Below are 25971 nucleotides of genomic sequence, written 5' to 3' on the forward strand. Positions count from 1 at the left end.
ACTGGCCGCGCTGTTGTCGGGGGCCTCTCCAGCATGTCACATACTGCAGTCCTGTCTCTAGCCAGCAGATGGCGCATTGTATAATGGCAGAAAGAGAAAACCCCCTAGGAAACCCCGAATCCAAAATTGGATTGCAAAGGGTTAAAGATGCCCCCTAAGTATAGGAGAAAAGTGTATTTTTATGGGCAAATCCCTTTGTACAGTACTGCTACTAATAAAAAAAAAAATCTAAAAACATAAAGGAGCATCAAGAGAACGTTAAGAAAATGTTCCACTTAGAAGTAGGCAAAATGTTTTTAATCTGCAACATAAAAATGGTCCAATACTTTATTTCTTAGCAAAAATAAGCAATAACTTGTTCTTGACGGAAGTTATGGTCTCGTCAAATCTTCGCCTTTTCTTCGGGGGTTCATTGACATGGCTGCATTATGGGATTGTCCAACCTCGGTTTATGTAGTTATTTAGTCTATAGAGGCATACGGAGTTTTTTGTTGGATGCTATAGGCACATACAAACTATGTAACAATTTAAAGGGGAGCAAGAAAATGAAGTGGTGCCAAGTTATTGTGAATGAGTCCAATTATTAGGATAGTGAGATATTAGCATATATATATTTGCTTTACAAATATCTCCGTATAACACATGGAGTTTGATCATGAGATATTACAAAAAATAGCATTTCTTTTCTATAGTGATATGTATAATAAAATGTCAAGCACACACATACAGGGGGAGATCAGCTCTACCAAGATGACAGATTATATTGATAGAGTTGTAAAAAGCAATAGGGTTTTACAGACATGAGAAATAATTAGACCCTACAAATCTTTAATCTTCAGAATCACTTTGATTTTAAAGGGAAATGGACCCAACTGAAATAAATCCAACTTTTTTTTTTTTAAAGCCCAGAATAAATTAGTTTTTTTTATATGTTTCCAAATAGAAATTCAAAAAGCAAGAGGTCCGGGTGTTAAGAGCTGCCCACTCGGTCTCTGGGAATGAGTCTAAGTTCAGATCCATGCTTAAGGAATACGTTTCCTAAAATGAAAGAAAATACAGAAATGTGGATAAAATGAATGGGGAACATATAATCTAGCCCTTTAAGAAGGGCTGAATAATTTCCAAATGACAAAACAGTATTTTAGGGTTTCTTTCAAGATCAATTTTCCTGTAAGCAACAATACAAGCACTGAAAATGAAAATACTAGGAAGGGAATGTAATGACTTGAATTCCATTAGCATTGATTTGCTTCTATAATACACTGCAATACTTCACCGTAAATGGAAGACCTGTAGGCCATCTTTATGCCTCCAGATGCCATAGCAACCCATCCTATTACGGGGATCCGATGAGTGACAGATCAAGTCCCTCTGTCAGAGTATTATATGCCATGATCATATTGATTGCGGCCTGTAAAGGGTTAAACGGCTGATATTGGAGGTGCTTAGTTTCTTTTGTCTTATTCTAATTTCCTCATGAAAAGGTATAAAATATTCATCCTTCATGAATTACAAGTTTTTTTGTGTTTTAGATTCCCCGCAATTTCATGCTAGGGATTTAGATATTTTACTATTTCTGTGAAATAAACATGTCCCTGTAGTCATTTACTGTCTGCAGTGTTATATACTTTTGTTTGCTTGTCGGAAGATACAGTAATTGACTTCAAGCGACATTATCTCTGTGTTCATGCAAGTTTTGAAATTAATGTAAGACCTTTTGATCTTGGGTAATTTAAAATTCATCCTGATGGTTTTTCCACATTGCCATTAAAAATTTAGTCCCAGCAGCAACAGGGTGCAACTTAGCAGCAGTGGGCAAAGAGCTTCACGGATCATATTAAAATGAAGATGTAATTTCAACACGCATGAACCAATTAATTGAGGTTTCTTACTGTGTAATTAATATACCTGTCATTTGCTGGATTAATGAAGCTCTCCAGCATTAGAGGATCTGGAATGGAGTGCAGGGTTTCTTTTTGTTCAGTAAAGTACTAGAATAAGTTCATGCATCTTCTATAGATTTAAAGTCATATTTTTGTAACAGCCGATAAGACTCTGAGGGGTGTTCTGGTTCCTGCAGAGAGGAGTTGCTGCACAAAATTAACCTGAGGTATAACCTATCCACACTGTAGACAAGTATTTGATGGCAGGGGTCTGACCACTAGCGATCCTGAGAAAGGAGGTCCCAAGTATTCTTGAATGAATGGAGCGGTAGTCATGCACGCGCATTTCAAGACCTTTGGTACCCCCGTTCTCGTTGGGGATCCCAGCGACAGGATCACCACCAATCAGATATTTATCACCTATTTTGTGGACTGGTGACAAGTTAATTTCATGGGCCAATCCATTGAAAAAGTTTTCCCTCAAACTTTTTGTATTCATTCCTTGTGTTTTTCAGGAACTCTGCTTGCTGTTATTTGATAACTTCACTGTTTATTTACAGGGGATAAAAATCTGTTCTGATGATGTGATGAACATGGATGCTCATCTCATTTTGAGGTTTTAACCTTGATATCCCACTGAGGACGCCAGGAGCCTTTCAGCAGTGTTTTTAGCACAGTTTGTTTGGCTGCGGTTTGCCCTCTGCCATGAGTGCTTGTTTAACCCCTTAATGACATGGCCAATTTTGGGCTTAAGGACGCAACGATTTTTGGCGGATTTTTTTCTCCATTTATCAAAAGTCATAATTTTTTTATTTTTCCGTCGACACGGCCAAATAAGGGCTTGTTTTTTGTGTGGCGAGCTGTAGTTTTTAATCGGTTCCACTTTTGGGTACATAGACTATATTGTAAGACTTTTATTATTTTTTCATGATAGCAGGGAGAGAAAACGCATCAATTCTGCCATAGATTTTTTTTTTCTGTCTGGGAGGAAAGAAATAAAGAAACTGCATTGCTTTGCACCTTGATCTGCTGTTTCCACTACTTCATCAACATTTGTACTAAAGAGCGGCTTGGCTTGGATCCCAAACCCAGTGGGCGTGCAGGATACCTGTTCAAACCATATGGTACTCATATTGTGCTGCTGACAACTTTTTTGCCTTTGGACAGATTTTTTTTTTTACAGCGTTAATCATGCAGCATAAATAAGATAATCCATTTTTTCTGCGGGTCGGTACGGTTACAACGAAACCAAAATTTACATTTTTTTAGGTTTTTCCACTTTTCTGAAATAAAAACCCTTTTTTGGAAATCTTTTTTCGCTGCATTCAAAGTCCTGTAACTTTTTTATTTTTTGATGTACGGAGCTCTATGGGGGCTTATTTTTTGCAAGACGAGCTGTAGTTTTTACTGGTACCATTTCGTGGTACATACGGCTTTTTTGATCACTTTTATTGCGTTTTTAGTGAGGCAAAATGCTAAAAATCAGCATTTTGCCTTAGTTTTTTAGCGTTTTTTTACGTTTTTTTCTGTGCACAGTCAAAAGCTTGTGCAGCTTATTGTACGCGTCGTTCGGACGCGGCAATACCAAATATGTAGGGTTTTAATTTATTTTTACGCTAATCTGAGAAAAAGCATAAAAAAAAAGGGGTTTTCAAATTTTCTTTTACTTTTTTTAATCTTTTTTTTTTTTTTTTTACACAACGTTTGTGTCCCTCTGGGGGACTTTGACCACAGTACTGCTGATCGCTGTGATAAGGCATGGCAGGGCTACTGCCCTGCCATGTCTTATCGCTTATACAGCGATAATAGGCATTGGCAATAACATCGCGAGAGTCGGCCGAAGACACAGAAGGAGCGTGCTCCCTCTGTGAACTCTTTCCCTGCCGCGATCTACTTAGATCGCGGCAGGGAAGGGGTTAACAGCGGGGGGGCGCATCTCCGATGCCCCCCCGCTGTTGCAGCGGGACGCCGGCTGTGACTGACAGCTGGCTCCCGCTGCGGGATAGCGCGGAATCATATTTGATCTCGCGCTATCCCCAGGACGTAAGTTTACGCCCTGTTGCGGGAAGTACCCCGCTTCCAGGACGTAAACTTACGCCCTGGAGCGGGAAGGGGTTAATGATTCTCCTAAATACTGAGGAGGGAGTTGGAGTCTTCCACTCGGTTCATAGGGAACTTAGGGCAGTTTTGCACCTGCATTTGTGTGCATTGCCTGTTGATCTTTTTTCTTTTTTGTTTGATCCTTCGCCCCTAATTGTGATCATATACTTCAGGCAGTTTCCTATACCAGGAAGGGAGTTTGAGTCTTCCACTCATGTCTGTGGGAAATTGGGCGAATCTGTACTCTCATACAGGTGATTAATCTAATGAGTACTTATTTGTCTCAGGCAGTCTGTGATCTGGATTTTTAGCAAGTGAATTTAAATGTATATCTAATAAAAGTTATATTTTAGGGAACCTAGTATAGGAGTTTATGCCTTTGGCGTTTGTTTTTACTTTAAGTCATTTATGATCCTCCTTGCAGAGCTTCTAAGCCACTTTTTTCTTATAAGTTCTTCTTTCAGATAATTTTGATAACCGAGACCCTCTTTGAATCTGCTTTCCAAACCGAGTTTTCTAAACCAGGTCAGCTCCTTTAAGTAAAAGGAATAACTGGGGCTCCTTTATCTAAAGTTGTCTAATCAGAAAACTATCCTTGTTGCCCATAGCAACCAATCAGAACTCAGTTTTCATTTTTCCAGACCAGTTTGAGGACTGAAAGCTGAGCTCTGATTGGTTGCTATGGATATCAAGGACAGTCTTCCTGTTAGGACAAAGCAACTTATCCAATCACACTTACCCGCAGTCTGTGCTGGATTTAATCCTACGCCATCTGCAGGACAGAAAAAAATAAAAATAAAGGAGTGAATAAGAATAATTTACTGTAGTGTAACTGGTGGTAATGAGTTTAGCGAACATTTTTACCTATCTGGCATCCATCCAGCACACGCATGACATCACTGTGCTCTAATCACATTAAAGGAGTTTTCCGTTAAAGAACATAACTTATCAGTAGGATATGTTATCACTTTCTGATTGGAGGGACTGCCAAGACCCAACTGATCCTGGGAACAAAGGACCCACAGCGTGTTTAACAGTTTTTCTCAGCTCCCAAATGTGCAGAAAAGGACTTTGAAAGGGTCTAAGTACTAAACCACCACTATGGCACCTCGATTCTCCAGATAGGTGGGGGGGGGGGGGGTCTTTGCACTCTGACTTCCACAAATCAGAAAGTGATGGCAGATCCTAGCGATAGGTCATCATTTTCTGGGATTGAAAAAGCCATTCCGAGGATATGTCACACCAAAATCAGTATCAAAATCCACACTGTTCTGTGGATTTTGACACAGATCCGCAGTGGCTTTCAGCCTTTCATTTGAAGGGGTGATGTTTGCTGCAGTTCCATATCAAAATCTGTACCAATTATGCGGATTTTGATGATCTGCACCAATTCAGAGACTATAAAACTTTCACTCCCTCATCAGGGTCTAGTTAAAAATGTTTACATTTCTGTTTCAGTACTCCTGGCCTGGTGACCCCACAACAGTAATTCAAGGACCATAAAACTTTCACTCCCTTATCAGTGCCTAGTTAAAAATGCTTATGTTTCTATTGCAGTATTCCTTTAAATGCAAACCAATCACGTCCATGTCTGTGCCTTGTCATAAGTATGTGTGTCATAAGGGTGTATAAATATTCATGCCTCTTCAGATCTTTTTCATTTTTGCCTGAAGAAGAGACTCGAGAGGTTGGAAAGCTCGCTATAACATCATGCATTTTTGTTAGCCATTAAAAGGTATCATATCTACAAGATTACTTGGTTTCTCTTACTGAGGACAATCAGATTGTACTCTACTGGCTAACACAGTACCAAACCATTGAGAATCTATTTTATAATGAATGTTGAAGAATTTATAGATTTTTATATCCGTGCCGATATTTTTTTCTTAGCGTCTGACTGAGCAATGTGGAAAACTGCCTGCAAGCAGCCAAGGGCCGATACCTGATGTTTTCTTATGTTTATTTTCAGTGCAATAAGTGAAGAACAGAAATCCACTTACCATTTGTTATAATAGCACTTGTTTCTGCAGGGACCTTAAACTAAAGGAAAAGAAATAACAGAGCACTTTATCACCCAATACCAGTTTATGACCAGAACAAGCTCGTACTCTTCATTTTGGTTTTTCACTGCCAATGGGATTTCATAACATTAGATACATGTAAGAATTTTTATTTACTTCATTAAAGTTCAGCAAACAGAGCAAAGAAAAAAAAATAAATGTTCATTGCTTGTTGCTATTAGAAGTATTCCACTTTCAGCAAATACAACTTACTTATTACTTAACCCCTTAATGAAATGGCCTATTTTGGGCTTAAGGACGCAACGATTTTTAAAAACCCATAACTTTTTTATTTTTCTGTCGACATGGCCGTATAAGAGCTTGTTTTTTGCGTGGCGAACTGTAGATTTTTTTCTTGCCATTTTTGGGTACATAAACTATATCGGAAAACTTTTATTATTTTTTTTACGGTAACGGAGAGAAAACGCATCAATTCTGCCATAGATTTTTTTTTCCTAAATCGCTGCATTCAAAGTCCTAAAACTTTCTTATTAGGCATTGCAGGACTTCTGTCCTGCAATGCCTTATCACTTGTTACAGCGACCATAGGCACTGCCAATGCAGGACGCCAGTATGTGGTGCCCTTTTGCCATGGCAACCAGTCAGGCTCTCCACGATTATATCGCGAGAGTCCGATGATGTTACAGAGGGAGCGTGCTCCCTCTGTAAACCCTTCCCATGCCGTGATCTACATAAATCGCGGCAGTAAAATGGTTAACAGTGGGGGTGGTTGCTCTGATGCACCCCCGCTGTTGCAGTGGGAGGCTGGTTATCAGTGACAGACGGCTCCCGCTACCGGATAGCGCGGGATCTCTTCTGATCTCGCGCTATCCCCCGGACGTAAGTGTACACCCTGCTGTGGGAAGTACCCTGCTGCCAAGACGTAAACTTACACCCTGGATCGGGAAGGGGTTAAAGGGTTTTTCCAGGACAAACTATAGTTCACCTAACCTCAGTATAGGTCATGACAGGGTTGATTGGCAAGGGTCTGCCGCTTAGGATCTCTGCTGATTGAAGAAGCCATGGTGCGCTTTTCATTTGCCCACTGGTAGAGGAATATTGAACAGGTATGGTGCTTATGGAAGGGCGCTATGATGGAAGCCCTAGCTGCCCAAAATAAAACTTTGCGGCTCATCTGAGGGCAATGCTTTTGAGAAAATATGCCAATATTCTATGGACAGATGAGATAAATGTGGAACTGCACACCAAGACTAAAACCTCAACCCAACTGTGAAGCCTGGTGGTGGGTTTCGGGTTGCTCTGTTGCCTCAGGACATCGATGCCCCATTGCTCATTGAGGGCATATTGAATTCAAAGATAGATCAAAGTGATGCAGCAAGACAATGACTCAAAGCACACAAGTAATTCAACTAAAAATGGATTCAAAAAGGTGATTTGTGTTTTGGAATGACCTTAAAGAGGTTGTCCCACTTCTAGCCATTTTGCTGCAATAAGCAGACAGCTCTATATGTTAACAGTGGCCTGGGTTAGTACAGCAGGTCGAGTTCTACTGCAGTGAATGAGCCTGCAGTACCAACACATGCCACTATGCAACATATGGAGCCGTCTGCCTGCTGCAGCAAATTATCTAGAATTTGGACAGCCCCTTTAACTCTATTGAGATGCTGGGTATGACCTGAAGAGGACTGTGCATGCAAGGCATCCCAGAAATATTTATGATGAACTGAAATACATGTGCATGGAAAAATGGTAAAAAAAAAAAAAAACCTACAGGAGCAAGTATTGCTGGCTCTCTGATGGAGCAGCCAGCAGGGGGGCAGGGCGGCTGCAAGGAATTTCACTCCTCGCGCTCTCCTGCCCCTCTGCATTCACTTAACATAGCGGCCGTTCAGTACTGATCAGCTGCTGTTTACACTGAGCGATCAGGATTGATGCAGCTTAAACGATGGACGATGATGGTTCAGTGTACATAGCAGCCGTTCAGTATTGAACAGCTGCTGTGTTAAGTAAATTGAAAGGGGAGGGTGAGAGCGAAGGGAAAAAATCTCCTGCAGCCGTCACGGCGCACAAATCTGTCCTAGCTGTGTGATGAACTCAGGTACACATCTTGTTTCAGGATCGAGCTCTGATAACTTAGCTAACAGCAATTTGCTGCCTACTGGTATTTTTCTGACTAGATGATGCAATTTTCAGCAAAATAACATCTTGCTGAAAAGGATCTGTTCCTCATCATCCAAAGGCAGGGGGGTCTGCTAGATCCAGAGACCCCTGACCACTGTCTGCATGATACTGGTTATTGGGAGAACTCTGCAGCCATACATACTGTGGCTGCACATTCTTCCCTGTCCCTGTTCTGATAACACTGGAGATTACTCACATATCTCCCCCGGGGTGCAGGTCCTCCTCTGTACAAACATGGACAGACAATAGCAAAAGATCAAGGGTCTTGCAGTAGCAGCAGGACTATACATGATCTCATAACCATGTGATCAGGGGGAAGCTAGAGGGGATCATATATTACTACACTTGTATGTGTGGATTGTGTGTTAATAAAATCAGTGTTGAACATGCCAGCTGTAGATGTGTGTGTATATGTGGCAGAGCTTAAAGTGTGCATGCATGTAGCTGTATGTGTGTATGCTTCAGAGTTGTGTGTGGTGCGTATGTATAACATGCATGCAGCAGTGCTGTGTATGTGTAGAATATAAACTTACCATATATACTCGAGTATTAGCCGAGATAATAAGTTTCACCACAAAAAAACCTGGTAAAACTTATTGACTCGAGTATAAGCCGAGCTATACTCGAGTATATACTAGGTAAAAAAAAAACCTCCATACTCACCTCCCAGCCGGCGTCTGTGTCTGTGCAACAAGCTGCTTGAATTCTCCTCACTGTCATCCCCCGCCGTCCTCTCTGTTTGGCTCTGTCAGTGCTGTGTAACTAAGCGCTGTGATTGGATTGAGCGCCAGCCAATCACAGCTGGTGCTTGATCCAATCACAGAGCTTACTTACACAGCACTGACTCCAGAGGATTTGAAAGCAGAGCAGGGAGATGACAGCGGGGAGAATTCTAAAGCAGCTTGATTGGCTGTGAATGATCGAGCACTGACTGTGACTGGCTGACGCTCGATCCAATCACAGCTCTTTCTTACACAGCGCTGACAGCGGGGAATGACAGCTGAGAGAATTCAAGCAGCCTGCCACACCGCCGCCGGAGACGGAGACACAGACACCGGCTGGGAGACAAGTATGGATGTTTTGTTTTTTAAGCCTTCCCTGACTCGAGTATAAGCCGAGGGGGGGGGGGGGGGGGGGCTTTTTCAGCACTAAAAAATGTGCTGAAAAACTAGGCTTATACTCGAGTATATACAGTACGTGCTTGTGCCATTATTTGAATAGACCCACTAGGTTTAGTAGGAACTGACTGTTCACTGTTAACCCCTTTTTGCATACTAGAGCTCCAAGGGTAATGACGGTAGCCCCTCCACATTGTTAGAGACATTTAAAAGGACTATGAAATATTTTTTTCTGTTTTCTGCGGTCTAAACCCTAGGGGGCATCGTCTAATCTGAAACAAAAGGTATATGTAATATGCTTAGGACAGATTGTTATCTACCAAACGCAAACCATGAAGATTCCATTCATGACTGCAAGCAAAGACCTTGTAACCCATGAGGAATGGCAACACATGTATGTTAGAAAACTGCATGACTTTTCACTGTACAAGTATTTGCAGAAACCAGAATACATTTAAGAGAATTTCCCACAAAATTACTTGCTTACAGTTATCTTCGTCTAACAAATGAGAACATTGAATCCTGTGCAAAAGTTTTGGGGTGTGGGAAAAATACTGCTATGTAACCATGCTTTCAAAAATGTAGAAGTCTTAGGCCTCATGTCCACGGGCAAAATCAGGCCCGCTACGGATTCTCCATGGAGAGTCGGTAGTGGGTCCCTCCTGCCCCGCGGACATGAGCGCTGAAAATAAGAATAAACTTACACGCAGCGGACCGGGCAGGTCTTCTCTTCTTCACGGACGGATTTTCTTTCTTCGGACGGCGGATGTACTCAGCACGCCGGCAGCGTGCCGCGCGCATGCACCGGGCACATCCGCTGGGCCGAAGAAGGAAGATCCGGCCGTGAAGAAGACCTGCCCAGTCCGCTTGCGGGTAAGGTAATTCTTATTTTAGGTATCCCGCGGATCCGGACGGCTTCCATAGGCTTCAATAGAAGCCCGCGGGAGCCGTCCCCGCGGGAGACCCGCACGAAAATGGAGCATGTCACGTTTTTTTCATGCTCCCTTTTTTTTTAAATTCACTTTTATTGACCATCCGCGGGTATTTATCTACCCGCAGGTGGTCAATGCATACCTATGGGATGCGGATCCGCATGCGGGTGATCCGCTGCGGATTTAAAATCATATTTTGCCCGTGGACATGAGGCCTTAAAAGTTTATTTTTGTCAATTAAAATGCAGGGTGAATGAACAAAACAAAAACACTAAAAATAAAGTACGGGAAGGGGTTCCTCTATTTGTTTCGGACGTTTTGATATATAATATGTATGGTTTTGGTTTACAGGGCGCATACGGCGACAGTTTTGGGTTATTTTCTTTCTTATGTATATATTGTTGTTTTATTCTGTAATTTTGTTTTACTTGTGTATGTAATCATGTTTTTTACTATCTATGTCCCCCATGACATCATGTAAGACCTCTCGGGAACATTCACGTTTTTTTTTCATTTGACACTTTTCCACTGTAGCTGGGACTTCCATAGGAGCCCCAGTTACAGGGAAAAGCAGCCCCTGTAGTGACATTAGTCACTGGCAGAGCTGGCCAGGGTCTAGTATGACCCTCCAGCTCTGCTGTAGCAGGGAACCCCGGCGGTCACGTGACCCCCCGACTCCCGTAGTGGAAGTTACACTGTACTTTCACTTTCTACTAGACAGTGCTCATTTGTATAGTTTTAGAAGATTACAGAGCGCATAGGCCGACATCTTGGGTGGCGTTGGGTCATTTTCTTTTTTTTTTCTGTATATTTTATTTGGAAATTTTTTTTTTACTTATTTTTATAATTATTATTTTTTTTTTTTAACATCTATGTACCACATGACATCATATAAGACCTCTGGGGATCATTCACATTGACTTTTTTTTTTTTTTATTTCACACTTTTTAACTGTAGCTGTGGGCATCCATACGAGCAGCATCCATACATAGTATGTTAGGCTGAATGAAGACAATGTCTATCTAGTTCAGCCTGTTTCAACCTCCCTTTTGGTCCAGAGTAATCCCTGGATCAAAATTCAAGATCAACAACCCCACTGATCACCTAATGTCTATATGCTGTAATATCCTTCTGCTCTAGAAAGACGTCTAGTCCCCTCTTAAATTCCTTTATGGATTTTCCCATCACCACTTCCTCCGGTAGAGAGTTCCACAGGCTAACTGTTCTTACAGTAAAGAACCCCCTTCTTTGTTGGTGAGGAAACCTGCTTTCTTCTAAACATAGCAGATGCCCTCTTGTTACCGTCGCAGTCCTGGGTGCAAACAGATCATGGGAGAGATCCTTGTATTGTCCCCTCATGTATTTATACAGTTATTTGTTCACCCCTTAGCCGTCTTTTTTCCAGGGGGCATAATCCCAATTTTGATAGCCTCTCTGGGTATTCCAGTCCTCCCATTCTGTTTATTAATTTAGTTGCCGTTCTTTGAACCCCCTCCAGCACTGTAACATCTTTCCTGAGCACCGGTGTCCAGAACTGTATATAGAGTATTTCATATGTTGCCTGACAAGTGTCTCATATAGTGGGAGGATAATGTTCTCGTCCTTCACCCCTCGCCCCTATACCTTTTTAATGCACCCCAGGACCGTAGTTACTTTAGGAGCAGCTGACTGGCATTGATTGCTCCAGTGAGGGCTCCTGTCCACAGGCATTTTTGCATGGTGTTCCCCGCGGCGATAATCTGGCCGTGGGGAACGCAGTGCATGCTTTCCATAGCATTGCTATGAAAAACGCAGCCCCCTTGTCCACGAGCGGAGAATCATAGCGACTCTCCGCTCGCGGCCGGCAAATCACAGCATGCTGCGAATTGTCGCGATTCTTCGCGGTGAGCCTGTCAGAAAGGCTCACCATGGAGATCCGTCAGCTGGCTCCAGCTCCCAGGCCCGTGGACATCGCAACGCCCGTGGACAGGCAGCCTTAAGTCTACAGACAACAAGTACCCCAAGGTCTTATTTCCTCTCACTTTTCTCTAGCAGTACCCCATTAAGTGAATATTGGTGACATCCGTTTCTCCTGCCCATGTGCATAACCTTACATTTATCAACATTGAACTTCATTTGCCATTTTTCTGCCCAAGCCCCCGTCTTATCTAGGTCCGTTTGTAGCCTCACATTGTCCTCCATTGCATTAATTATATTGTATAATTTTGTATCATCTGCAAATATTGATATTTTACTGTGCAGCCCCTCTATCAGGTCGTTGATAAATATATTGAACAGGAACCCCATTTACCGAGAAAAACACCCCACTATGTCACTAACAGAGCTAAGCTGGGTCTGCCATCACTCTGCAGCTCTGCTGTAACAGGGGGACTCCACGGTCACGTGATCGCCGGTTCACATAGTGGAAGAAACACTTTTGCTTTCTCTCTTTAGTACATAGCCCTCATTGAGAGCTATGTAGCCTAGAAAGGAGAAACTAGAAGCCATTAAAAATAGCTTCTCCTTCGAGTCTTTGGCAGTGTCTGACAGCCGAGGACCTGACCTGCTTCTGCTCGATTTCAGGAGCAGAAGCTTTAATTCTACGCTATACTTCTGCTATCGACCAGGATTAAAGCCCAGGACCAACTACTATACATTTACCGTGTTTGGTCCTTAAAGGATTAAAACTATTTTTACAATGTTGATAAATAACAAAATATTTTCATTGTCTAGATTGTTATGAACGTGGTTATACCCTTTATGTGTTGCTTTTTAAAATTTGGGGGGTATATTTAATTTAAAACTTTTTTTTTCTGTAGGAAGAAATCCATACATTTTTTTAACTGGATTTTTTTCCCTTTAAATTAAAGGGGTTGTCCCGCGGCAGCAAGTGAGTCTATACACTTTTGTATGGCCATATTAATGCACTTTGTAATGTACATTGTGCATTAATTATGAGCCATACAGAAATTATAAAAAGTTTTTCACTTACCTGCTCCGTTGCTGGCGTCCTCGTCTCCATGGTTGCCGTCTAATTTTCGCCGTCTAATGGCCAAATTAGACGCGCTTGCGCAGTCCGGGTCTTCTTATCTTCTCAATGGGGCTCCGTGTAGCTCCGCCCCGTCACGTGCCGATTCCAGCCAATCAGGAGGCTGGAATCGGCAATGGACCGCACAGAAGCCCTGCGGTCCACAGAGGGAGAAGATGCCGGCGGCCATCTTCACCGGGTAAGTAAGAAGTCACCGGAGCGCGGGGATTCAGGTAAGCGCTCTCCGGTGATCTTTTTTAACCCCTGCATCGGGGTTGTCTCGCGCCGATCGGGGGGGGGGGGGTGTTGAAAAAAAAAAAAAAACCGTTTCGGCGCGGGACAACCCCTTTAAGCTTTACTGATTTTTTGTGTCAGGCTTCAGGCTGCCACAAGAACCCATTGGTACTTTACAATCACAAAGTGGTTTCCCCCCTCCCCTACTTACACGATTTAGGGTTGTGGCATGTAAGGGGTTAAACTGTCAGCATCTAAAGTTTCTCCGCTCCTGGCTTTTAGAGGTGTCTGGCTGTCAGTAGTTAGCAAAGCCATCGCCTTAAAAAGATGTATATGTAGGATTACAGCCCATTACGGATGTCAGTAAAAAGGTGGATTGCAGTCTTTAACGGGTAAATGACATTGGTTGTAGGTTTGGGTTTGTTATCCTGCTGCAGAATAAATTTGGAGCCAATCAGATGCCTCCCTGGGTATTAGTGTATCTTGATGCCACCAGGAAGTCCTGGTGGAGCCAAGATTTACAGGGGGTGACACCCCCTTGTCCCTGATTGGCTGTTAATGTGGCAAGGCTGTAGTTCCTGGAAGGAGAGAGTAGCACCGTTGCCCCCGGAGCAGAGAATACAATGTGGAGAAACAGCGCTGAAGCACCTTCTCCTGCAGTGCAGAAGCGCTCCTGGGCTGCTGTCATGTTAAGAAGTCTGCCACAGCTGGGAGCACAGCGTGCCGGGGGTCCAACTCTCACAGACGGCCGCACGAGCACTGCAGCCGCACAGCACTGATGGCAGAGCGACGCGGAGCAGCACCCGGCTGTGAGGTGTGTGCCAGCCCAAAGGCACTGAGCTACTTTGCGCACGGCGGCTGTGAGCTCCGTGCCGCCCGACTCCACGTACCCCGCTGACAGCTGTTTCACTGGCCTAACACTGTGAGTTCCGTTTTGCCTCCGTGCTGATCAGGTGCCGCAAAGCTTGTGCAGTGAGAGGGGTTCCACATTATGGGGCGCCGCAGGGGATCCTGCAGCTGTGACTGCACCCCCGGCGGCCGCTCCATGCCTTTTCTAGCTTGCTTTAGTGCCTTTCCAGGACCTTGTGACAAAGAAGCGGTGCAGCCAATCAGCTACAGGGGTGTGACCCCTCTGTCAATCTAGACTCTGGCAGTTCCGAGCTGATGACATTGCTGGACACGTTACAATTTTGAAGAGCAGTAAGCATGATGCGTTTTTTATCTGCTTTATTGTTTCCTTGGCTGACCGCTGCATCTACAGTCCTCAACGTTGCCCATTTCTTTGTGCTTCTTCAAAAGAGCTTGAACTGTCTTCCACAATCTCACCTTTGTAGCAGAGTTTAGTTGTTCATCACCCAGTTTTAAGCCTCCTAAACGGCTGTTTCTGTTTAAGGGCGAGCACCCACTGGCGTTTTTTTACCTGCGTTTTGCGTTTTTCCTGCACAGGCATAGAGATAACATGTGTTCCTGTCCACTGGCGTTTTTTTTGCGTTGCGTTTGCGTTTTTAACATAGGAACTGTCAGTTGCATATGTGTCCTTATTTTTCTCCTAATGCACCCATGAAAGTCAATGGAAATTAATGGAAAAGCCGCGAAAACGCAGCGAAAAACGCGCGGAAAAATCGCGGAAAACGCTGCGTTTTTTCCCCGCGGAAAACGCAAACGCCAGTGGGTGCTTGCCCTTAGTTGTTAATTTAAGACTATTTCGAATGCATATGAAAATCCTGGACATTATCACCTGTTTGGTATAATTGGTTAATCATACACCTGACTATAATCCTACAATAATCCTTACATGTAAACGCTGCCATTGTGCACTTTTTGTTTGAGCAATGATTTTAAGGTGAACTTCAAATCCATTGTTCAGCTACTAGAGATAAAGTATCTCTCACTAGACCACAGGCTGTTATTTCCACGGGAGGCGGCAAATTACATTGTATTCTGCCAGGAGCAGTGAGCAGAACAATGCACTTGTGTGCACAGCTTGGCATGTGATTAATCACAAGCTGGGCTGTGCAAACAGCTCCTGGAGACCCTTTTACATGCAAATGAAGATCATAAAGTGTTAATGACCATTAATAGCCATTAACACTTTATGCAAAAAGATAAGTCAACAACAGGGTCAGAGGAGGATGTCAAGGATCATTCTGACACGCAGGCGGTGCAGTCAAGCAAACTGCAGCAAAATACAACACGAGTACACCGACTAACATGTCCGAACGCACAACTCGTCGTTCGTTCCTTAGCACACATGGCTATAACAGCAGACGACCACTTCCAGCACCATTACTGTCTAAGTGACAGTGGGCAAAAGAGCAAAAACTGGCTCACTGAACGATGGAAAAACATCGCCTGGTCAGATGAATCCAGATTTCTATTGCTTCATGTTGATGGGAGGTTAGAATCTGGCGCAAGCAGCATGAATCGATGAACCATTCCCATCAGGCTGGTGGAGTGATGGTATGCGGAATACTTTCTTGGCACACCCTGGGATACATATGGTTGGATGCCATGATTCGTAAGGCCAATGCTGATCCAATTTACTACTAGATGGGTGTCTCTAATAAACTGGCCATTCAGCATTGTACACATTTTAACAAACACTTGTCTTCAGAAACTAAATCTATTATGGCAGTTTAATACTTTAGATTCTCCCACTACTCCTATTTCTTTGGCTATAGATTGGCTACAGGTGTGATTCTACCATCTAGCTATTGTGAGGGATCGGTAGGGGGAGAAGCGTGCCAGAATCTTCCCGTCATCATCACAATGAAGTTTCTATGGAAACCTGCTCCTGCTCTGACATTTTAATCAGCCGGCAAAAAGGAGCAGGAAACAATCTTTTCCAGACGACTTCCCTCGTTTACTTAGCCTATCTCATATAACCGCATTATGGAGGATTCGTAAATGCAACTGGAAATAATCCCCGAATTGGAAAGAAGTCGGAAATGCAATGGAACAATGACTTCATCATTCTAGAACAGCATGCGAAGGGTACCAAAACAGCAGCTAGACAAGCACACTGGTTTTGGTGGACTTGGTTATCGTATAGTCCCCAAGACCCAGCATAGTTATAAGTCATTAGCACTGTACTTACCTCCTCAGCTGCGAATTTCAGCACCGCCGTAAAAGGTGTACTCTCCGGAACGCACAGCCTGCAAATAGGAATTCAAGTCAATTTTGAAGCTCCAACACACCATGGACATACAGTACATGAATGAGTGCATCTCGCTCCTGATGGTGGACTGCACATTAGGACTAGTGTACAAAATACCGGTCTTCATACGTCTCCCCCATGGAGAGTACTGATGCTATATAAAAGCACAAGGAAAGCGCCTCATGTGTTTATCTGTAGTCTTTGCCCCTCATCAGTGTACAGTAGGATTCTGGCTTGGCTAGCGAGAGGCCAGTGACGTGGTTTGGGAAGGGTATCACCTCTCCTTAAGGAAAATTCCATTTAAGGTGTGTGAGGAGACATCCAGGAGGCCTCTCACTAGCCAAGCCAGAAACATACTGCAGACTGATGAGGGGCAAAAGCCCCGAAACAGCTATCCATGTAGGGTTTTCGGGCTTTTGGTCAATTCCCCATCATTGTTGTAAAGACTTGTTTAAAAGGGTCTGACATTGATTTGCAAGAATGCTGCCACCCAATAGGTGGCGCTGCAGAGGTATTGTTCCATCTTCCTTATTTGCATATTTCCCAGAGGAGATTGCATGGCCTTATAAGTCTCCTCACACTTTTTCTAGGTGCTTTCCTCATTAAGGAGAGAATATATCCCTCCCGACCTATAGCTGTAGTGAAACAATTATAAAGTGCCCAAAGTTGTACGGCTAACCTTTGCAAGCTGTGAATCACACAGCTTGACCAAGCAAAGAGGTGAATCTGGTGGCTGCCAGCTCCGGTCAGGTAGCACTGGCATGTCATCTCAGAAAGGAAGCAGTGGAGCTCTGTTGGCGCACATCCAGGGACCCAGATAAGGGGAGTATAAATTCTAGCATCATCAGGGTTTCTAACACTTTACTCTGCAGAAGCCAATTGACCAATAGTGAAACGCATTGCTAGCCTGCCTATCATCTGGTTTAAAATAAATACATTTATAGTCCCCTTATCTGGGTCCCTGGATGTGCGCCAGCAGAGCTCCCCTGCTTCTATTCTAAGTATTGCTGGTGTGATTGGTAGGGGTTCGACTCTTGGGTCCCTCACCCATCCTGAGAATGGCCCAACGGTGACCACGTGAATGGAGAGGAGGGCGTGCATACGTGCTGCTGCTCCATTTATTTCAATTACAGTGCCAAGGATTGCCAAGCACTCTTTCTCTTGCTGCCGTTGAAATGAGTGGAGCAGAGGCATGCAAACACATGTGAGAACCATCAGGACCCACACCAATCATAAAGGTCTAACCCTCATGTTGTAGATAGAAGATAGCTTTAGATTTTGCTACAACCCCTTTAAAGAGGGCCCATGAGCACTCCAGACATTTCTGTTTTAGTAAATACTGATATTTCCCATAAAATTATTCTGGAGCATCTACTATTACAATTCTACATTGTGCTGTTCCTCTGTTATTCCTCCTAGAAATAATTGCATTATTTGAAAACTAGTTGCTACCATTTCCTTTGCCCAAAAGGCCCGTTGTCCCTCCACACTCTGATGCTGTCTGATCAGTACAAAGTGTATAGGGACATATTATACTAACAAGGGGAAAGGTAATACCAGTTATCAATTTATTCAGTGAAGAAGTTAAAAAGTTTTCGTGGCTGGGGATCCGGGCGCTAAGACCCCCACTGACTGGGATGCAGCAGAATTCCACACCAAGACCCGCAGGGTTAACTGCAGATTTTGATGCAAAATTTCAAGCAGATTTAGGCCATTTTTATTCCGCATCAAAAACCGCATGGATCTGTGCAGATTTTGGTGTGGGATTAACCGGAATTTCGCTTATGAGGAAAGTCCCTTAGAATTTTGACTTTGATTGCAGCTCTCGAGTAACAAGACAGGCGCTGCAGTCATCAAGACAGACACCTCCGTCTCCTGCTTACATACAGAGAGAGGGCCGTCAGTCTTCTTGATGTGGCAGGGAGAGACTGGCATGACCCATCTCTGACTCGGAGCTCTGTTCCAGCTCACTTCAGAATAAAACATAATTGTGCTGAATGGGCATACCTGTCCCGGAGCCATGCTGCCGGGATCTGGACAGCACGAGTCCGTGGCAGCTTCACTTTAAGAAAATGTGTTTACAGTCAAAAAGATACAGTGTTTTTAATGTTAAAACCCAGCCGTGTTGTTGGCAACAGTGGCACGCCGGTCCCAAGCCCGGATAAATGGGGAGGGGTGGGGAAAGCAATGGCAAACTACTCCACTACCACTGCCAAAATATCTTATGGATCAAAACCAAATGTGCCCAAATATGGTGCTGGAAGGCGGGCCACCGAGCTGGAAGGCACCGATCAAGTCACCAGGGAAGAACGAGGACGAAACTCAAGCAACTTGGGCATTAATGACGTGGGCAGGCAAAGCCATTTGGACGCCGGTCTGCTGATGCAGCTCCAAGCAAAAGGTTTTGTTTGTGTTTCTCAAAGATTCACAACATCGGCACGTGGAACTTCCGCGGCAAGAACACGGCCAAATTGGAAATCCTAAAAAGTGAAATGAGACGGCTCAAAATTGTCCTGCTGGGTATCAGCGAGCTTCACTGGACAGGCAATGGTTTTTCAATAGCGAAGATTATACCGTTTTCTACTCAGGCAATGACATCATCAGACACAATGGAGTGGCATTCATCGCAAACAAGGCAGTCGCCAAAGCTGCCCATTGTTTCAATGCCATAAATATTAAAGAAAGTTGGACGCACAAGAAAACAGACAGAACAAAAATTGATGCATTTGAACTCTGGTGCTGGAGGAGAATGCTGCGGATACCTTGGACAGCCATGACATTGAACAAGGTAGTGTTAGATCGCGTCAAACCAAAAATACCACTAGTGGGCATAATCATCAAACAGCCGCTCTCTTTTTTTGCCCATGTGATGCGCACAAACTCACTGGAAACAGGACTGATGCTTGGCAAGGTCAGTGGGAAGAGGAGAGCAAGATGGCAAAAAATAAGATGGCTAGATACAATCAAGGCCACCACCAACATGTCAATCGCCGAACTGAAAGAAGCCGTGAAAGACAGGAATGTGTGGAGGACCTTGATCCATGGTGACCGAAGGTCGGATGCGACTGAATGGATAATCAATCTATCAATATTAAAACAGACACAAATGTATAAAAACATATAGCTGTTTAACCCCTTAACGCAACAGGACAAACTTCTGTTCTGTGGATGGCATTAGCTAAGGAGTCAGCCCGAGCCATCCCACAGCGGGAGCCGAATAGCCAGCCTCCCGCTGCACAGAGAACATCGATCCTCGCTCTTAATCACTTACCTGTACACTGTGGCATGTAAAGGGTTCACAGAGGGAGGGAGGTCATCGACACTCAGCTATGTAATTGCAGAGGGCTGAAGGGGTTGCCATGGGAACAGGACAGCAGACACTGGTGTCCGGGTCTGCAAACACTATTGTGAGCAGTACTGCAATTCATTATCATAATGATCACAGCTTTAATGCTTCTGGTCATTAAAAAAAAAAAAATCACTTTCCAGTTAGTATAAAGAGAATTTTTTTTTAAACCCAAATATTTGGTATCATCATACAAGTAATAACCTGTACAATACATTGGACACACTACGCATCCTGCATGGCAAAAAACCCACAAAACTGAAGCAACTGATGCTTATTTTGTTCATCTCGCCCCCCGAAAAACGCAAGAAAATTGATCTAAAAATAGTAACAATAAAAAGTACAGCTCATCACAAAAAAACAAGCCCTCGTGGCCAAAATAGGCCGTGTCCTTAAGGGGTTAACATATTTTAAAAACTTACAGACCTGCTTGAAGCTGCATAATTCGGATGTATGTTTAACGTTTAGGTATCCATATCAGTGCGGAGACCGCCGGCGCTCTCGAGAACGTCAATGCAGCGCCGGTCGGGTCAGTGCGCTAACCTCCACCCACTTTCAGCGGGACTGTGGAGATTTCCGACAGCCCTATTGAAATGAATGAAGCACCGACTGCGCATACTTGGCCAGCGCTCCATCCACAAATGTCACTGTGGGTGGGTGAGGCAACCCCACGGTGACAGGTAGAGTGAGACACGGAGGTCCTGCTGTCGCGATTAGTAGAGGTCTCAGCAGTGGGACCCCCATGGATCAGCAATATATCCTGTGGAAAGGGGATGACTTGTAATTGTGGTACAACCCACTACAGACACTGGAATCCTTTTAAATCTCAGCCAACATCAAGCAGCAGATCTTGTGGCCGCTCTGATTTTTCCTGTATGTGCATGAGAGGGCTTCTCCCAACAGGCGTTGATGGCACATCCTCAGAAATGCGTCAGTCCAGCATACTGAGAATGTAAAATAACGGGCTGATAACATGGAGGATGTCATGTGGTGCAAGCAGGAAGGGGTTAAGTTCTAAGCAACCTGATTCATACTTACACTTTGTAAGGCAGCCGGGGGTCCGCTGTTAGCGTAATCTTAAACGTTACCTTTGACCTAAAACAAGAAGAGTATTACTGTAATTACGGAATTGACATTTCATTTCCATCGACAGGTTCAAATCCTTCCACTGGAAGCGGCTGACATTTACCTGTCAGAAGAAGTGAGACGCTACCTGCTCAGAGGGAACTAAAACCCGTCTAGTACTGACACTACTAAATAGATCTCCCTTCATTTATACAGCACCTACATATTCCGCTGCGCTGTACACAGATTGCAATCACTTACATGGGTCAGGACTAGACGTTGTGTCACTCCTTTGCACTATAACAAGTCACACCCCTCCTTAGGCCACACCTTCTGCCTGACGGGATGTCAGAAAACAGCCGGAGGAGGGTCATGTGACCTGACACCTCCATCCGTGATCTCACATTAACTTCATGGGAAGGTACTGCACTAGGATGTTTTACAGGGAGGTAGAGCGAGATTACGAATGGATGCGTTGGGGTCACATGACCTTCCAGCTGTTTTCAGGATGGGCGTGGTAGGAGGTGTGGCTTTTGCAGTAAGAAGAACTGGGCACCACCTCTAATGTTTAAAGGCTCATTTATATGCAAAGATAATCTTTCAAAACAACTGAAAGTTTTAGAGATCTGTTTGCATAAAGTGCTAATGGCCGCTGATGGCCATTAACCCTTTCCAATCCACTGTCTGACGTCTTCCTACATTCCGATTGAGGCTTGTACAGCTCCGGTGTCAGAAGATGTCCGACAGGGTATTCTTACCGTCTATTGCCAGCCACTCCGCTGTCGGAGCCTCTCTGACGCACACACTGGCTTTAGCCAGCAGATGGCACCATTGTATAACAGCAAAAAGAGAAAACCTTTTAGGAAACCCTGAATCCAAAATTGGATTGGAAAGGGTAACCCAATCATCTTCATGTAAAAGGGCCTCCATGAGCTGTTTGAAGAGCCAAGCATGTGAAAAGTCACATGCCAAGCTGTGTGTACAGCTGCATCGTTCTAGTCCCGATTGCTGGTGAAATACAATGTTAATTGCTGGATCCCCGCAGCCTGGGGTCTACTGACAGATAAAGGTGTTCACTTTATCACCAGTAGCTGAACGATGGATTTTAAGTTTACCTTAAAATCATCATTTAAATGAAAAGTACCCGATGCCCGCGTTTACATGTAACGATTATTGCTCAAATTTGGTCATTTGAACACATTTTGAGCGATAATCTTTGCGTGTAAATGAGCCTTAAGAGAGAAAGGAGTTAAAGTGACCTTCCGGGTCGGGAGAATCGAAGAGGGACGAACTGATTCACGGACTACCCGAAGCACGCTGTGTATAGTACATATCAGTAGTCTCAGGGCTCCTTCACACTGGCAATCCAGATATTGCCGCGAGAAAATAGCAGCAAAATTGCGTCTGTTCTCCCACAAATTTTTAGCCTCAGCGCTGCTTTTTCTTGGAAAAACATCTCCGCCACTTATGATTTTCTTCTGCGCAATTTTTTATAGCGCAGAATCAATAGGACTTTCTAAAGTCTAAAATGCATTGCATGAAAAATGCAAGTTTGTGCTTTGGGATGCGATAAAAAGGAGGCTCCGAGGGGGATAAAAAAAAAGCAAACCGCAGACAGATAGGACATGCCGCGATTTTTCCCCCCCTCCACATTGCATGAGTGAAAACATCAGAAATGTGAAGGAAATCATTGAAAAATCATTGCTTTTATAATTCTGCGTTTTCACTCATTCTTGCGTCGCTCAAAAAACGTGCAATATTCTTGCCAGGGTGAAGGCGCCCTTAGGACAGCTTCACAGGGGCGTACGCACTTTTGCAGGCAACTCAGCGCAGCGTATTTACACTGTGAACAAGTCTTGTTTTTACGTATTGCTATATTTCACAGCACTGCTCCCCCGTGCGGGACACAACCGCACCCCCATGTAAATCGCCATCTAACCTACGTTCCAGATGTATGGTTTTTTTCTCACTGAATTGCCCAGCATATTACGCATCTCTTATGTACTGTACGTGCACATTTGCGCACCCCTCATAGACTTCTATGGGGAACACAAGTAGAGCATGCTGCTTTTTTTCACGCGCATGAAGTGTGTGCGCAAAAGAAGGAAATGCATACAAATCCATAGGGTTCTATTGTCTGCGTATTGATTGCACAAACACGCCCGTGTTGAGCCGCCCTCAGACACTGCTTAGGTGGGCAGCGCGGGTGTGAGGTCTTAGACTAATGATGAACGGTAGTGCACAGTGTGCATCAGGCAGTGGCAGCCATCCTTGTTGGTCCAGGGTCAGAGGGTGGCTTTCAACAGGATGTTCAATGAAAAGACATTAACCCTTTCCAATCCAATTTGTATTCTGGTTTTCCTAGGGGGCTTACTCTTTTTCTGCTGTTATACAACGGCGCTATCTGCTGGCTAAAGCCAGTACTGCATGAGGTGACAGCAGAGAGGCTGGAAATATACAGTAAGAGAACCCCGACGGACGTCTTCCAACATCGGAGCTGTACAGCCTTAAATCATAATGTCTTTAGAGGTCAGACAGTGGATTGGGAAGGGTTAACCTCTCTCCGCAGCATCAGTGTCTGATCGCTGGGACCCCCGCGGGTCCTGAGAATAAGCGCTCATGTGTGTTCACCATGTGTTACGCACGCCTTGCGCAGCCACGTGATACGTGGTGAATGGAGTCAATGACAGTCTATGGTCTCTCATTGTTCCATATACAGAAACAGCGTATCGAGACGCACGAGAAATAGATGGCGGCACGCTCCTTTTTATCGCATCACACAAACTTGTGATTTTTGTGCAAAGTTTTCTTTAACAATGACTTATGTGATAGAAAAACAAAATCGTGCAGCCGCGATGCCAGATTTTTTTTTAAAGAAAAAGCATCGCTGGCTTCTCAAAAATCGCAGGAACAAAGATGCAATTTTTCTGTGATTTTCACGCGGTAAACTTTTGCTCGCCCGTGTGACAACAGCCCCAGGCCTACTCCTCTTTTTGCGCACGCCTCAGCGCAGTGTCTTTGCACAATGCATGAGGTCTTTTTTTCCCGGACGTATCGGCATATTTTACTGCACTTTTTGCAGGACACGGTCATTTGCCTGCGGCAGGCGAACACTCCCCACTGTAAGTGGCTGTTTACCTTACTGAGTTCCAGGTGCATCCTTTATCTCACAGAATTGCGCAGCCTACTACACATTGCGCACACCCCATAGACTTCTAGACCGACCGCTGCTGCGCAAATGTGCACAAAAATACAGCAAGTCCTTTTTTTTTTTTATTTGCGCAAAAAAATGTGCGTGCGCCACTGACATCAGTCGGCTTCATGCTGTACATATGGCGCGCACGAATACACCCGTGTGACACCGGAGATGGCAGTGACATATGAAGGAGCCGGACCCCTCCGCCACTACAAGCTGGGATGGAGGATCAGCGGGGTCCGACTGCTGGGACCCCCACCGACCCCAATCCAGACAGTGACGAGCACCCGGATGAATGAAGCGGGCCACGGGCGCACATCCACCATAAATGTCTATGGACCTGAGAAAGCCAAGTGTTAGCGCAGCACATGTGTGACCACCCCATTCATCCAGGGACCCCCAGAGCCCACTGATGGATACTTAGTCCTGGACACAAGTTGTAAACTTGCCCCAACCCCCAGCAGTGTCCCCAGATCCAGCCATGTCTGCACCCCATTATAGGACATATATACATATAGGACCACCGCTCTGCATACGTCACACTACAAGCTGAAGCCCCCCCACACTACTCACATGACGTAATGACCGGGAGCCGCTCCACTCACTGAGACCAGCACAGCAGACACACCGGGGCTACGTCACCTACATGCAGGGCTGTCCGATATGGTGCCTGTATGGACGTGCTGCACGTCTACACCCATAAAGATAAACTATCACAATATATATGTTCTTTGTTGCGTATAGGCGCTTCTCTGACAACAGCCATCTGATATTAAATATAAAAAAGCGTCTGTTTGATATTTGACTTGCACAGGCACCCACGGACGCTCCCTCTCAGGGTCCTGAGGTTGTTAGTACGTGTTCATTGGATTCTGAGTCAGGCCGTGCGGTGACGTCTCTGGGTATGAGTCAGCCGGCAGCCATGTTAAGTAAGGGCAGAGCCACTACAGTGAAGTTATGCAGCAGAATGACAACTGATGGAAGAAGGTGGAAGGAAAGGTCTTAGGGCACAAACTGTTTTTTTCATGTTTGGTTTTTCCCCTCCACTTTTGAAAAATCATAACTTTTTGTTTATCCATTGATGTAGATGTCGGAGGGCTTGTTTTTTGTGGGACAAGTTGTATTTTTTTTTCACTGATACTATTTAATGTACTGAAAAGCTTTAAAAATTCTTAGTGTAGTGGATAGAAAATGAAATGCGTCCATCTTTGGACGGATCTTGTTTTTACTGTGTACACACTGCATTAAAATTGACATAATAACATTATTTTATGGGTCGGTACGATTACTACAATACCAAATTTATATAGTTTTTTTTGCTGCTGTACAACTTCCAAAAATATTTTTCTGCCGCTATCTTCTGGCAGCCGTAACTTTTTTTATTTTTCTGTCCACATAGTTGTGCGAGGGCTCATGTTTTGCAGGGCATACTGTAGTTTCTATTGCTTTTTGATTGCTTTTTTATGAAAATTTTTTTCTTGGAGATGGGCTGACCAAAAAAATAAAAATCGCTATTCTAACGGTGTTATTATTTTTTCCTGATGACATTCATCGTTCGGGGTAAATAATGTGTTACTTTGATAGCTTGGACTTTTATGGATGCAGCAATATCAAATATGTTTGGGGATTTTTTTTTTATTATAAATATTGGAAACGTTTTTTTTTTGTTCTTTTTTAATTTTATTACATTTTAATTTTTTTAAATAACTAATAAAATATTTTTTTAACTGA

At 44.0% G+C, this 25971-nt stretch overlaps 1 protein-coding gene across 1 annotated transcript; it reads right to left on the reverse strand.

Moving 5' to 3' along the window:
• Positions 1 to 275: 275 nt before the first annotated feature.
• On the reverse strand, positions 276 to 24898 carry UFM1 (ubiquitin fold modifier 1). Its single transcript, XM_066582554.1, has 6 exons — positions 24814 to 24898; positions 21018 to 21074; positions 16574 to 16631; positions 5984 to 6023; positions 4723 to 4755; positions 276 to 1038 (listed from the first exon to the last, which is right to left on the reverse strand). Coding segments are annotated over exons 1-6 (258 nt in total). The 5' UTR covers positions 24816 to 24898; the 3' UTR covers positions 276 to 970.
• Positions 24899 to 25971: the final 1073 nt, after the last annotated feature.

Source organism: Eleutherodactylus coqui, chromosome 1 (genome assembly GCF_035609145.1).
Source record: "Eleutherodactylus coqui strain aEleCoq1 chromosome 1, aEleCoq1.hap1, whole genome shotgun sequence".
NCBI lineage: Eukaryota > Metazoa > Chordata > Amphibia > Anura > Eleutherodactylidae > Eleutherodactylus > Eleutherodactylus coqui.

What these genes read in the sequence shown, in the direction of transcription:
- UFM1 (XM_066582554.1), bottom strand. An exon ending in CCCCGGCTGCCTTACAAAGT is followed by an intron (nt 16,632 to 21,017) that starts GTAAGTATGAAT and finishes TCCTATTTGCAG; the next exon opens with GCTGTGCGTTCCGGAGAGTA. An exon ending in AAATCCAGCACAGACTGCGG is followed by an intron (nt 1,039 to 4,722) that starts GTAAGTGTGATT and finishes CTTTCATTTTAG; the next exon opens with GAAACGTATTCCTTAAGCAT.